The sequence below is a fragment of the Macrobrachium nipponense genome, chromosome 26 (assembly GCF_015104395.2).
Source record: "Macrobrachium nipponense isolate FS-2020 chromosome 26, ASM1510439v2, whole genome shotgun sequence".
Lineage (NCBI taxonomy): Eukaryota > Metazoa > Arthropoda > Malacostraca > Decapoda > Palaemonidae > Macrobrachium > Macrobrachium nipponense.
Genome location: NC_087215.1, coordinates 46,193,148 through 46,207,872, shown reverse-complemented (window position 1 = coordinate 46,207,872; position 14,725 = coordinate 46,193,148). Strand labels below are relative to the sequence as shown.

The window sequence follows — 14,725 nt, the reverse complement described above, 5'->3', positions numbered from 1 at the left end:
GGTTAGACAAAAGGAGACAAAACAGAAAATGCCTTTTTGCAAACAAGGATTTTTACAGCGCTTTCCGTCATTTTTTCTAAATAATAATAATATTAATAATAATTTCTTTCAGTTCAGGGCCGTATACAGAGATAGACAAGGTACAGATACAGTAGATATTAATAATGATAATATTAAGAAGCAAGAGAGGCAGTAGAAAGAAAAGCAGCTTGGTGCATCCCTGCCATCTTTCAACGAAAAAAACCTCTTCTCTGTCTCCCCCTCCCCAGCGATACCCATCCAATGCTCGTGCCCATGAGCAGTAGCGGTGCCCATCCTATGCAAGTTGATGTGACGTATAACGAGGCTCCCATCTGGCTTCCAAGGTAGCTTAGACTAACGACGGTTCCGGACTGCAGGTCCCAGTGGTCGATAATGATACTCCGGGCAAATGCACGTTCAGCTCTAACAGGAGTTCACACGTTTGTAGCTTTGGGCTGTTGTCTAGTGCTCTACTGTGTATATATATATATATATATATATATATATATATATATAGTATTATATATATATATATATATATATATATATATATATATATATATATATATATATATATAGATATTAATATATTATATTAAATTATAGCAATTAGATAATATATCATATTATATATATATATGCTCTTGTCTGTTGCTCTACTGTGAGTATATAGTATATATATATATATATATATATATATATATATATATATATACATATATATAATATATATATATATATATATATATATATTATTTTACTCAAATTTCTCCCATTTTTAGAAGTAGCACTTAGCCTACCCACATTTTTTCCTTGCATGAAGTGGCACTGCTCATCCCCTTTCAGTTCTGTCCTCTATCGTTTTTTTTTTTTCAACCGTCCCGCAAAGGAGGAGATATTTTTTCCCAAACCGTAGTATTTGAGACCATTCATTATTTCGTGAAGAAGTCTGTTTTCTTGGTTTTCGGGAAATCGGCTTTACATTTGTTCTTACCATCAACCAAAAAATTGTCTGTTTCTTTCGGTTATCTTGGAAACAAGACGTAAGGGTTTATCCTCATGTATTAAATGAGACGGACACGTGCTGCTGAGAAGTGTTTAAATGTAGGCTTATAACTGGACAAAATTCGTGAACAACCCCTGTTTAACATTAACGACAATGGCAGTCCATTTGGTGACTGTTTTTTATGAAATCATTTTAAGATTTGAGTTGTGGTACAGCACTGAGAGACAGGGCACCTTAGCCTTGACCTTTAGGAATATCGAACATCTTGATTAAATTGCCTGATTTTTGTTCAAGATTTTTTTTTATACAACTGGAAAAGAATCTGTCTGTTAAAGAAAAAAAAAATTAAATTCAGTAAAGAACAAAAGGTGAGAAGATGACACAAAGCAGTTGCTATAAAATCTCTCCCTGTCACGGCATTTCAGAAACTCAGAGGTCCTTCCCAACACAAGCGGCACGATGAAATAAACAATCATTAGGCCTACACTGCCGTCCGTCCCTTGCCCTTGGAATTCAATTCGACAGCGAGGATGGTCGTCATAATCCTCATTTTGTACCTGGCTGCACCTCCCGTCAGGTCGCAGTTGGCTATGGACGCAAGAATATATCAACTGTCTCCCAGGGGCGGCTATCGCTTCAACAACAACCCCAGCCAAGTTTATGTCCCTGGGTAGGTACTGACACGATAGGCGCATTTTAACTGGCATGTATTGGATGTGATACTTCATTTAAATTAACTATGAAGCGATTGTATCCTGGTATATGATGGTGAACTCCTCGTGCTATATATCTCACGTTTTTATAAGAATGAGTTTGACTGAAATAGTGATAATAAATCGTTCGTAGAATGAATGAACAGTCAATTCTAGTGTAATTATGCTTTCAATTCAACAGACGAGACGTTTGCATAGTGGAAGAAGTTCCCGCCCTCAATATGACTTTCCCGCTGCCCTGGACCCACGGCACTTTCTGCTCTCATAAGACGTAAGAATAATTATTGCTTCCATTTTGCAACGCTCGCTTTGGAACAAATTTCTTCTCATCACATTTCAGATCTTAACTTCTTGATTATCTCCACCGCTATTCCTAAGCTAAGGGCTCGGTTGCCTTGATTGTGTCCTCTCCAGCTGTTTCGGTAAAAAAAAAAATGAAAAAAAAAATCCTCTCCTCAATCCTTCTTTTCCAAATCTTCCCTCGCTTTATCACGCCATCTAATCTGCTGCCTATCTCTCGACGCTCTATCCCTGACAAGTTCCTTCCAAGCCCTCGTAACGCCTTCCTCCTCACTCTTCCTTATCACTTGCATCAACCATCTCAGTCTAGACTCTCATCTTATCAGTAATCTTTACCACTCTTGCATGTTTAATTTCTACACATTCCAGCAATCTTAGTTCTTAATTGGTAATGGACGCGTAAAACGTCGGCATCTCACATCCGGAGTCACCTGTAAATCCAGGTATTATTTGCATTCTGACGCCAGCGGCTTCTCTTCTACAGGTATCTGCAACATCAGTGCTGCGAAGGCTTTGGATCGGCTCCCCTAGAGTTCGGATGTCCAGTAGGTAGGTAGGTAGGTAGGTAGAATACCATCATGTGGGGAATTATTATTATTATATATTATTATATTAGTACAGACATGAGATACATTTGAAACCAGACTCAAGGTTCCCATGAGGGCGTTTTCAGGATATTATGGTTAGATGCGAAAAAAACCTGTTTTGAATCATACCCGCTCGTTGATACGCCCAAGACCCAAAGAAAAGACACGCGATAAGGGAAGAACTTTTTTGTTATTCATTTTTTTTTTATATAAACCCGCTCCAGCTGTCGCACCCAAGACCCGGAGAAAAGACACTTTATAAGGAAGAGTTTTTATTTTTTATTTTTAGTTTTTTTAAACACGGGGTTAATTGTCTCTTGTGTACAGTCATAAGTAATTCTGAATGTCAGTTGTTATGTCCATTTTTTGTCATTGATGGCATTAATGAATTTCATTGATTTCGATACTCATGTGGGAACTATTGCTCATTACCAAACTTACGTGTTTAGATGATTCATTTGCTACAGATTTCACGTCGCACAATTTCATGTTTTGAGCAGTTGCTGGTAACGACTGATAGATTCATGGCACGTTGCCAAGATCCTTTGAGATCTCACCAAGGTTTGTTCTCAAGGTTACCTGCTACGTTATTTCTTCATTTTTATCGTTATTTATTTATTTATTATTGTTATTTTTTTCGGTCTATCAGTCATCCTATTCGGCAGGGTGGTTTTGATAGTGTAGGGTTCCGGGTTGCTTCCTGCCGCCTTGGGATTCCATCACTTTCTTTCTATGAGAGCTGTTTCTAGTAGTACACTCTTCTGCATGAGACCTGGAGCTACTTCAGCATTTAGTTTTTCCAGGTTCCTTTTCATGGATCTTGGGATCGTGCCCAGTGTTCCTATGATTATGGGTACATTTTCCAATATCCTTCTTATTTCTATTTTTAGGTTTTAATACTTATCAATTTTTTCTTTCTTTCTCATCTACTCTTGTGTCCCATGGTATTGCGACATCTATGAGTGATACTTTCTTCTTAATTTTGTCAGTTAACATCACGTCTGGTCTATTGGCACATATCGCCCTATAAGTTCTGATGCCATAATCCCAGAGGATCTTTGCCTGATCGTTTTCCATCATTCCCTCTGGTTGGTGTTCATATCACTTATTACTGCAAGCTAGCTGGTGTGTCTTACACAGACTCCAGTGGAGGGCTTTTGCTACAGAATCATGCCTCTTTTTGTACTGGTTCTTTCTGTGCAAGTGCCGGACATTCGTTTGCTGTGTGGTTCATGGTCTCGTTTTTCATATTGCACTTCCTGCATATGGGTGAGATGTTATTTCCATCTATCGTTCTTTGAACATATCTGGTTCTTAGGGCCTGATCTTGTGCTGCTGTTAGCATTCCTTCTGTTTCCGTCTTAAGTTCTCCCCTATGTACCCATTGCCGTGTTTCATTGCTGGCTAGTTCTTTAGTCTGTCTTGTACTGTTTGCATTTGTTTGTTGTGCCATTCTTCCGTTCTGTTTGTCATTCTCCTGTCTGTATATTTCTGGGTTTTCGTCTACTTGTAGTAGTCCTTCTTCCCATATCCTCCTTGGCCTCTTGTCTTCACTGGTTTTCAAATATTCCCCAGTGCTTTTCTCTCGATGTTGACGCTGTCCTCTATGTAGTAGTCCTCTCCCTCCTTCCTTTTGAGTTATGTATAGTTTGTCTTTATTTGTTCTTGGTTGTCGTGCTTTTTGTATTGTCATGTGTTCCCTAATTTTCTGGTCTATGCTGCGGAGTTCAGCCCTCCACTACTGCTGCACTGTATCTGATTACTGGTACCTACTGACCATGTGTTTATGGCTTTCATCACATTTCTGGATTTGAGTTTTAACTTGAGTACCGCCTTAATTCTCTGCATATTTTCTTTCCCGATCGTGTCCTTCATCTCTTGATGTTTTATATCCTCTCCTTCTATTATTCTGTCTTTGATGCTATTCCCATCTGGTAACTTTATCCTTTCAGTCCTTGTCACTTTGCCTCTTTGTATGTTGACCAAGGCACATTTTTCTATTCCAAACTCCATCCTGATGTCCCCAGATACAATTCTTACAGTCTGGATTAGGGTATCTATTAATATCCTTGATATTCTAACTATACCTACAGCTTGATGCCGTCCATTATTATTATTTTTTTTTTTTTTGCTCTATCACAGTCCTCCAATTCGACTGGGTGGTATTTATAGTGTGGGGTTCCGGGTTGCATCCTGCCTCCTTAGGAGCCCATCACTTTTCTTACTATGTGCGCCGTTTCTAGGATCACACTCTTCTGCATGAGTCCTGGAGCTACTTCAGCGTCTAGTTTTTCTAGATTCCTTTTCAGGGATCTTGGGATCGTGCCTAGTGCTCCTATGATTATGGGTACGATTTCCACTGGCATATCCCATATCCTTCTTATTTCTATTTTCAGATCTTGATACTTATCTATTTTTTCCCTCTCTTTCTCTTCAACTCTGGTGTCCCATGGTATTGCGACATCAATGAGTGATACTTTCTTCTTGACTTTGTCAATCAACGTCACGTCTGGTCTATTTGCACGTATCACCCTATCCGTTCTGATACCATAATCCCAGAGGATCTTTGCCTAATCGTTTTCTATCACTCCCTCAGGTTGGTGCTCGTACCACTTATTACTGCAAGGTAACTGATGTTTCTTGCACAGGCTCCAGTGGAGGGCTTTTGCCACTGAATCATGCCTCTTTTTGTACTGGTTCTGTGCAAGTGCCGGGCATTCGCTTCCTATGTAGTTTATGGTTTCATTTTTCGTATTGCACTTCCTACATATGAGAGAGATGTTATTTCCGTCTATCGTTCTTTGAACATATCTGGTTCTTAGGGCCTGATCTTGTGCCGCTGTTATCATTCCTTCAGTTTCCTTCTTTAGCTCTCCCCTCTGTAGCCATTGCCATGTGTCATCGCTGGCTAGTTCTTTAGTCTGTCTCATGTATTGTCCGTGCATTGGTTTGTTGTGCCAGTCCTCTGTTCTGTTTGTCATTCTCCTGTCTCTATATATTTCTGGGTCTTCGTCTACTCTTATTATTCCTTCTTCCCATGCACTCTTTAGCCACTCGTCTTCACTGGTTTTCAGATATTGCCCCAGTGCTCTGTTCTCGATGTTGACGCAGTCCTCTATACTTAGTAGTCCTCTCCCTCCTTCCTTTCGTGTTATGTATAGTCTGTCCGTATTTGCTCTTGGGTGTAGTGCTTTGTGTATTGTCATATGTTTCCTGGTTTTCTGATCTATGCTGCGGAGTTCTGCCTTCGTCCATTCCACTATTCCTGCACTGTATCTGATTACTGGCACTGCCCATGTGTTTATGGCTTTTATCATATTTCCGGCGTTGAGTTTTGACTTGAGTATCGCCTTGAGCTTCTACATATATTCTTTCCCGATCGTGTCCTTTATCTCTTGGTGTTTTATATCCCCTCCTTCCATTATTCCCAGGTATTTGTATCCTGTCTCATCTATGTGTTTGATGTTGCTCCCATCTGGTAGCTTTATCCCTTCAGTTCTCGTTACTTTGCCTCTTTGTATGTTGACTAAGGCGCATTTTTCTATTCCAAACTCCATCCTGATGTCCCCAGATACAATCCTTACAGTCTGGATTAGGGTATCTATTTCCTTGATGCTCTTACCATACAGCTTGATGTCGTCCATGAACATCAGATGGTTGATTCTGCTGCCTCTTTTCTTGAGTTGGTACCCGGCATCCATCTTCTGTAGTACTTTTGTCATGGGAATCATGGCTACTACGAAGAGTAGTGGGGACAGTGAGTCGCCCTAGAAGATCCCTCTCCTGATATTAACCTCTGCTAGTCTTATTCCAGAGCTTGTAAGTATTGTATTCCAGTTGCGCATTGTATTTTTGAGGAAGCTGATGGTGTTTCCTCTGCCCCATTTATTTTCAGGCATTCTATTAGCCATGTGTGTGGTATCATGTCGAAGGCTTTCTTATAGTCTATCCATGCCATGCTTAGGTTTGTTTTCCTTCTTCTACTGTTCTTCATTACCATTTTGTCTATTATTATTATTATTATTATTATTATTTTTTTTTGCTCTATCACAGTCCTCCAATTCGACTGGGTTGGTATTTATAGTGTGGGGTTCCGGGTTGCATCCTGCCTCCTTAGGAATCCATCACTTTTCTTACTATGTGTGCCGTTTCTAGGATCACACTCTTCTGCATGAGTCCTGGAGCTACTTCAGCGTCTAGTTTTTCTAGATTCCTTTTCAGGGATCTTGGGATCGTGCCTAGTGCTCCTATGATTATGGGCACGATTTCCACTGGCATACCCATATCCTTCTTATTTCTATTTTCAGATCTTGATACTTATCTATTTTTTCCCTCTCTTTCTCTTCAAGTCTGGTGTCCCATGGTATTGCGACATCAATGAGTGATACTTTCTTCTTGACTTTGTCAATCAACGTCATGTCTGGTCTGTTTGCACGTATCACCCTATCCGTTCTGATACCATAGTCCCCAGAGGAGCTTTGCCTGATTGTTTTCTGTCACTCCCTCAGGTTGGTGCTCGTACCACTTATCACTGCAAGGTAGCTGATGTTTCTTGCACAGGCTCCAGTGGAGGGCTTTTGCCACTGAATCATGCCTCTTTTTGTACTGGTTCTGTGCAAGGGCCGGCGGGCATTCGCTTGCTATGTGGTTTATGGTTTCATTTTTCGTATTGCACTTCCTACATATGAGAGATGTTATTTCTGTCTATCGCTCTTTGAACACATCTGGTTCTTAGGGCCTGATCTTGTGCCGCTGTTATCATTCTTTCAGTTTCCTTCTTTAGCTCTCCCCTCTGTAGCCATTGCCATGTGTCATGCGTGGCTAGTTCTTTAGTCTGTCTCATGTATTGTCCGTGCATTGGTTTGTTATGCCATCCTCTGTTCTGTCTGTCATTCTCCTGTCTCTGTATATTTCTGGGTCTTCGTCTACTTTTATTAGTTTCCTCTTCCCATGCACTCTTTAGCCACTCGTCTTCACTGGTTTTCAGATATTGCCCCAGTGCTCTGTTCTCAATGTTGACGCAGTCCTCTATACTTAGTAGTCCTCTCCCTCCTTCCTTTCGTGTTATGTATAGTCTGTCCGTATTTGCTCTTGGGTGTAGTGCTTTGTGTATTGTCATATGTTTCCTGGTTTTCTGATCTATGCTGCAGAGTTCGGCCTTCGTCCATTCCACTATTCCTGCACTGTATCTGATTACTGGCACTGCCATGTGTTTATGGCTTTTATCATATTTCCGGCGTTGAGTTTTGACTTGAGTATCGCCTTGAGTCTCTGCATATATTCTTTCCTGATCGTGTCCTTCATCTCTTGGTGTTTTATATCCCCTCCTTCCATTATTCCCAGGTATTTTTATCCTGTCTCATCTATGTGTTTGATGTTGCTCCCATCTGGTAGCTTTATCCCTTCAGTTCTCGTTACTTTGCCTCTTTGTATGTTGACTAAGGCGCATTTTTCTATTCCAAACTCCATCCTGATGTCCTCAGATACAATCCTTACAGTCTGGATTAGGGTATCTATTTCCTTGATGCTCTTACCATACAGCTTCATGTCCATCCATGAACATCAGATAGTTTGATTCTGTTGCCTCATGGCTACTACGAAGAGTAGTGGGGACAGTGAGTCGCCCTGGAAGATCCCTCTCCTGATATTAACCTCTGCTAGTCTTATTCCAGAGTTTGTAAGTATTGTATTCCAGTTGCGCATTGTATTTTTGAGGAAGCTGATGGTGTTTTCCTCTGCCCCATATATTTTCAGGCATTCTATTAGCCATGTGTGTGGTATCATGTCGAAGGCTTTCTTATAGTCTATCCATGCCATGCTTAGGTTGGTTTTCCTTTCTCCTACTGTTCTTCATTACCTTTTGTCTATGAGGAGCTGGTCTTTTGTGCCCCTACACTTCCCTCTGCAGCCTTTCTGTTGGTGGGGTATGGTGTTTGTCTCCTCTAGGTAATTGTATAGCCTTTCACTGATGATATCTGTTAGTAACTTCCACATTATTGGTAGGCAGGTGATAGGCCTGTAGTTACTGCCTATATTTCCCTTACTCTTGTCTTTTTGTACTAAGGATGTTCTTCCTGTGGTCATCCATTTGGGTGCATGGTGATTTGAGACACAATGCTGGAGTTAATCTGCTATTCGTGGGTGTAGGGCCTTGAAGTTTTTGAGCCAGTATCCATGGACTTCATCGGGACCTGGGGCTTCCAGTTTGGCATTATTATTATTATTATTATTATTATTATTATTATTATTATTATTATTACATTATTATTATTATTATTATTATTATTATTATTATTATTATTATTATTATTATTATTATTATTATTATTATCATCATCATCATCATCATCTGAGTAGCTTGCGATAACTGTATATCTGATAGAAACAAAATTCAACTGAATTCAGCAGTTCAGTGCATGAACTGTACTGCGAGGCTACCAGACAGTGCTGACACGCAACTAAGAGCGTTTTCCTCGACACCAGAGGTGATATCCCCCTACTTTCCCCTACGCACCAAATGCAACAATAGGATAAATGGAAATGAAGTATTACATTCTAGTTTCAGTTCATAGAGAAAATTAACATTCCAAAATTTAGGTACAAACAAAATGAAATCGGTTCAATAAAATATGTGACAATTTATTGTATTTAATAAAGCAAATGCAAATGAAAAGTGAATTATATTATTATGAAAAAAACTGATTCAACACTAAGAATTCACAGAACTTTGTTTACTTTAAAGAAGAAAAATGAGATTTTACAAGAACAATTGTGAACATATATTGAGTTTATAATACATGTAAATAGATTTTAGATTGTTTTACAGCAAAGATCATGGATGTAACAACAGTAGGTACTATTGCCCTTAATCAATGAGAAAGGAGAAAGGGACTCTACTCAAGTAACCTATGGAAATACATTTCTAAGAGAAATGTTAATGCATCTATAATAAACGTAAATAAATACCTAATTATTCAATTACAAAGCAAAATCCTTCAATCACTGATGATTTAATTCATTTCAGTCTGTATATTTTTCAGAGTACCTTGACTTCCCAGGACAATTAATGAAAAGAAAGAATTGTTTTAACCACCATTGCAACAGCATTCAGTTCTGCTTTAATCCTACAGCCATCCTTTAGGTCAACATAGTCACGAACTGGTTTGCAGTCACTCTTTAGCAATTCGTATATGAGAATCCAATTTCGTATGTGATGAGTTCGTATTGTCCTGCCACAAAGTCCTTCTCACATGATTATTCTGTAATGATCCTTTCCGTCGCGCTGTCCTCTGTGTGGCCATCCTCAGCTCTCCTCTTCCCATTCCTTCCCGTATTATATCTTTGGCATGGTAACCTTGATCAGCTGCAAAAATCCCAAAACAACGTCTATGCGATGGGTAATAAACTCCTCTCGCAATCCTTATCGGGAACTGGCTAGACTGAAGCAACACTGGAATTCAGAATCACAGGTCTGAATCTGAAACACGATGTCCCTTGGATTGAGAGCCAGTCGGTACTCTGAGTCTTTAATACTATCATTGTTTGCCGGGCTGTTTCATCCTTTTCACCGTTACTATTTATATCAATATTTCATTTTGTTTTATAAGGGAAATAAGTGAAATTCTTCAACATCCCCCTACGTAAATATAGGTCATTTTTCCGATATGTTCCCCTGCCCCTTACGGACACCAAATAGTTTTTGCATACTTTTAAAGTGTAAAGATTGTAGCTTCTAAGATGATTTAATTTCAGTTTCATCCGAAGTGATTAAACAAGTGAAAACTATTTTCTTAATTGTGTGAATTTAATATTGTTGCTAAAGCTCATTCGTCACAGCGGTGTTCCCGCTAGATGGCAGTACTAAATCGATCAATCATTTTTCATTTTCCATAATTTTATTAAATAAATTCATTGCCATTTTCCTCAGTGGAAAAAGTGGTAGACGTCATGACCGCCATGAGAAAGATGCCAAACGTTGAAAAGTTCTCCCAACTGATGAGTCTTCATTCCATGGACCGGAGGCACTTGGACCGCTTCTTCGAGACACCGCCAGACGCCCTCACGCTCCTCGTCCCTCTGGATGAGGTAAGACTTAGGCCCATTTGGCTGCTGTTGGTGTTATAGCGTTGTTCTTTGTGGCGACTGGTAGACTTTTGGAATTCTTTTGCGTGTGTTTGTGGAGCGAAAAAGAGTAGGAGCGAGTGTTAAGGATAAATCACACATCGGCGAATAAAGCCTGCGACTTTCGTAATGGCTTGGCTTTACGACTGTCGCTGACTTTGAAAAAAAAAAAGGAAAATCAGCTGACTACGACAAAAGTATGACGCTTGCAATGTACAATTACGTACGTCGAGATGAGATTTGTGCCGTACGTAGACGTACACTTATGTCGCCGATGATATAGGCCAGACCCACTTTTAACGGTTTTTTTGGGGACGGCAACTGACGTAAATGCAATTACAACATACGTAATACGGAATCAGACATAGGCAACTTACGTAACTGTGTCGTGAACGTGTTGCAAGTGGGATTCCCATTCCAGGCGCTGCTGACAGAGGAACAAGATGGACGAACAGGAGGTTGTGAAGACTGAACAATATCTGGACGTGATATTAGACACTGTAAATGACGATCCTAACCTTGCACTGGCCATGGTGGATCATTACTTTGCCATTTTGACGTTAAGAATAATGAAAATGCGGCAAGAACGAAAGTGCAAGAAACAAAAGAAACGAAGCAGGAGATGCTGGATGTGGTCCTACTTACAAAGAAGAGAGAATAAAGGTTACTACGACAACTTGATGAAAGAATTGGCAATTGAAACTCCAGGACTGTACCTGAACTCTACCGGGTTTTCCACGAAATCTGACAGCACATGAGCGCATCTTTAATTATCGACTAAGTAGGTCAAGTCGTACAGTGGAGAGTGCCTTTGGCATACTACCAAACAGGTAGATAATATCAACAATTATTATACTGTCCTTGTTTGGTCTGCTTGTTTAAAAACATATCAATATGAAACACCTTTTGTATACCATTTCCTCTCTACAAAAATAATACGTATTTAACAGGAAATACCTTTCGTATACCATCTGATAATTAATCCTTGAGGTCGGCCAATTAAAAAAGAAAGAAAAAAAGATACATCAATGGAAAGAGGAAGACGTGCAAATGCACATTGTCGCGATTGTTATAGCGACTTTCACTAATTCGTGCCCAATGTTATGGGCTGATAGCCCTACCTTAGGGGCCAGTTCCAGCCCGTTTCCAAGGACAACTTGATAAGTAAACACGTCTGATTTTTACAATTTTTATTACAAAACTCAACTCATATAAAATTAACAAGAAAAAACAATTAAACGGAACTTATGTGGCTCAGCACACCACACTTGGAAAAATTCTGTGGCCACGCGACCACTTAAATTCTCTAAAGAATTGCAAAAAATTAATTTACACTTTAACGAAACAAATATCAATACATTACTTAGAAGATGTTGAGCATATTCAATAATAATTAAATTCACTTCGCCCAGCGATGGCTACAAAAAGGAACGATCACTTACTGTGTACAATTATGGTCAATCGCACCTGCACGCTCATTGCTCAAGCTCTCACACCACGTCCAAGACCTGCTGGAGCTGTTAACTCTTTTACGGTAATTAAGAGAGAGAGAGAGAGAGAGAGAGAGAGAGAGATTGTTATTGTTTGTTGTTGAAGATAAAGCCAGCCTCGTGCTGGCACGGGCTCTTCTGTAAAGATACAGAAACAGTGCTTTTGCCGGTTAGTTGTAGAAAGGAAATAGGGTGACAGGCAGGATTGCAGCTCCTTTGGGGTGCGGCTGGGTTTTATACCTTAGCAATCGGGTTAGTTATTTAAATAAAATTAATTTTCTTTAAGAAGAAAACATTCCTTCGTTTTTCATATAACTTGTAAAATAACAAGAATTTTGTCATTAAGCAATGAGGGAGGAGAGGCGATGGATGACTAATAAATGCGTGTATACAAAAGGGAACCATTTCACTGCAGCCACCAGTCTGCCTTGTGCTTGACAAATCATCTATACGTTACAAAGGGGAAAATATGGAGGGGCGGAAGATACGTCTCGGAAAATTCGTGCACTCATTTTTCGCGACATGAATTTTCCCAACCTTCCACGAGAAGTTGAAAATGACTATAATCGTAAATTATACCAAGTTATAGATGCTTTTTCTAATAAATGAGTTTATGTTGCTTTGTAAAATTGTAATTACAACTCACACAATATCAAAACAGTTAACTAAAATCAGTAACAAATTCTGAGTATATTTCTTGTAAACTATTTACGTAAATTTATTGAGATCGAAGATCCAGTAATTTTTTGGGGTTATGCATGTCTTTTCTAATATTTCTTTGCATTTTTATCTGCAAAACTACAATTATATCTGTCATATTATCATAAAAGATAAGAACTAAAACCAACAACAACCCCTTAGTATATTTATGAGCAATATATAATAACAGAGAGAGGCAACACACTCGTTTGTGAGTTGTATTCAGTGTCATATTTATCTATGTTGACATTCTCAAAGTATATCAACAATGAAAATCTAAAATGCAATTTTTACTTAAAAAAAGATAATGCCTTTTCGTTTACTATTATACTTCGGAACATTCTAATAAATTGTATTGATTACAGTCAAGTCACTGACATATACATTTTTTAATGAAAAAAAAAAATAGTGAATGACTTGAATAAATGTCAGGAATATTTATATTGTTACTATATATTTCATTTAGGTTGTTTTATATTCATGTATATGAGAGATTCGACCCTAAGAGCAGATATATAAAAATACTGAAAATCTTAAATCCCAAATATATGCTAATCAAAACATAAAATTAAAGGTAGGTTTGTCTACTAAATTCTGCCCTTGAACTTACTTTTTTTTTCATAATACCTGGAAACGCACGTGTCACAACGTGGCTATTGCGCACCCCCTCTGCGCAGGTTGAGGGGGTTGCCAATTACATCGTGTAAATCGAAATCGCTACATACGTCTGCCAATCACATGAATTATGTCGGAAGAGCAATATGTACGTCGAAAGAGCTCTCGGGTACGTCGGCAGGACATGGAGACTTTTGACAGTTGTCGTGGCTCGACTGCGATAACTACGTGCAACAGCTAGTTGTTGCAATCACTTGTCAGATGTAAAACTCGGCGACAGTGTGAACGCACATGAAGATTTTGGTCTAATTCAGTCATAATGGCTTTTACATTTGCAGACTTTATTCGCTGATGTGTGGTTTAGCCTTAGGGCTGATTTTTTGTTTTTATTTTCTTTTCTTTTGGTGGATGGAGAAAAAGAGAGAGATTGAGTAGGAGTACCAGTTATTTTGACTAATAACTTAAAAGTCTTCTTCTTCTTCTTCTTCTTCTTCTTCTTCTTCTTCTTCTTCTTCTTCTTATTATTATTATTATTATTATTATTATTATTATTATTATTATTATTATGTAAAAGGACACCCATTAAAAAATTTAAAAATATAAAAATACAAAATGACTGTAAACAGACTTTTAGCAAAAGCTATAATTAATTCACAGCACCTATGCATCTATAGTATCCAACCCCGTGCCTTACGACGCGGAACATTCATTATACCAAGACCACCGAAAGATGGATCTATTTTCTGTGGCCTTGAGTATGCACTGCAGCAGATGTATTACAGATAACTTGATTGCGCCTAAGAAACTTCGGCACATTCTTTTTACTTGTTTTCTTTTGTCGATATTTTAAAATTTGTTTCCTTTTGTGGAGTTATGCCTGCATATAACATCTATATGCTTAAAGATCAGTATGATAAATGTATATTTATCGAACCCATTCGAGAACTGTCTACAATCTGTTTCCCTTCGTGCAATCTGGGAGCGAAATATTTAGCAGAACGTAATGAATGGAAGGAGAATATAATAAGGAACTCGGTCAACCACCGACAAAAATGCTTATGCTACTCGGCAGTGTGTCTGCAGTGCCATTTGACCCCTGAAGTGCCAAGTGCCTTGTAGTCAGATCTGCCGTGTTTAACGATTTGAGCCTTCAATGATCGTGCTGCCAAGTGT

At 38.8% G+C, this 14,725-nt stretch overlaps 1 protein-coding gene across 3 annotated transcripts in view; it reads left to right on the top strand.

Annotated features, from left to right (window-relative positions):
- LOC135200251 (transforming growth factor-beta-induced protein ig-h3-like) overlaps positions 1 to 14,725 on the top strand; it is a 96,087-nt gene that overhangs the window by 27,792 nt on the left and 53,570 nt on the right. The window contains exons 2-5 of one of the 3 annotated variants that reach the window (XM_064228719.1): positions 1,453 to 1,697; positions 1,922 to 2,011; positions 2,525 to 2,589; positions 10,555 to 10,712. In XM_064228719.1, coding sequence (XP_064084789.1) covers positions 1,558 to 1,697; positions 1,922 to 2,011; positions 2,525 to 2,589; positions 10,555 to 10,712 — 453 coding nt within the window. In that variant the 5' untranslated portion in view covers positions 1,453 to 1,557. Of the gene's footprint in view, positions 1 to 1,452; positions 1,698 to 1,921; positions 2,012 to 2,524; positions 2,594 to 10,554; positions 10,713 to 14,725 lie in introns of those variants that run through there. The other 2 variants (XM_064228721.1, XM_064228720.1) reach the window with 2 other exon arrangements.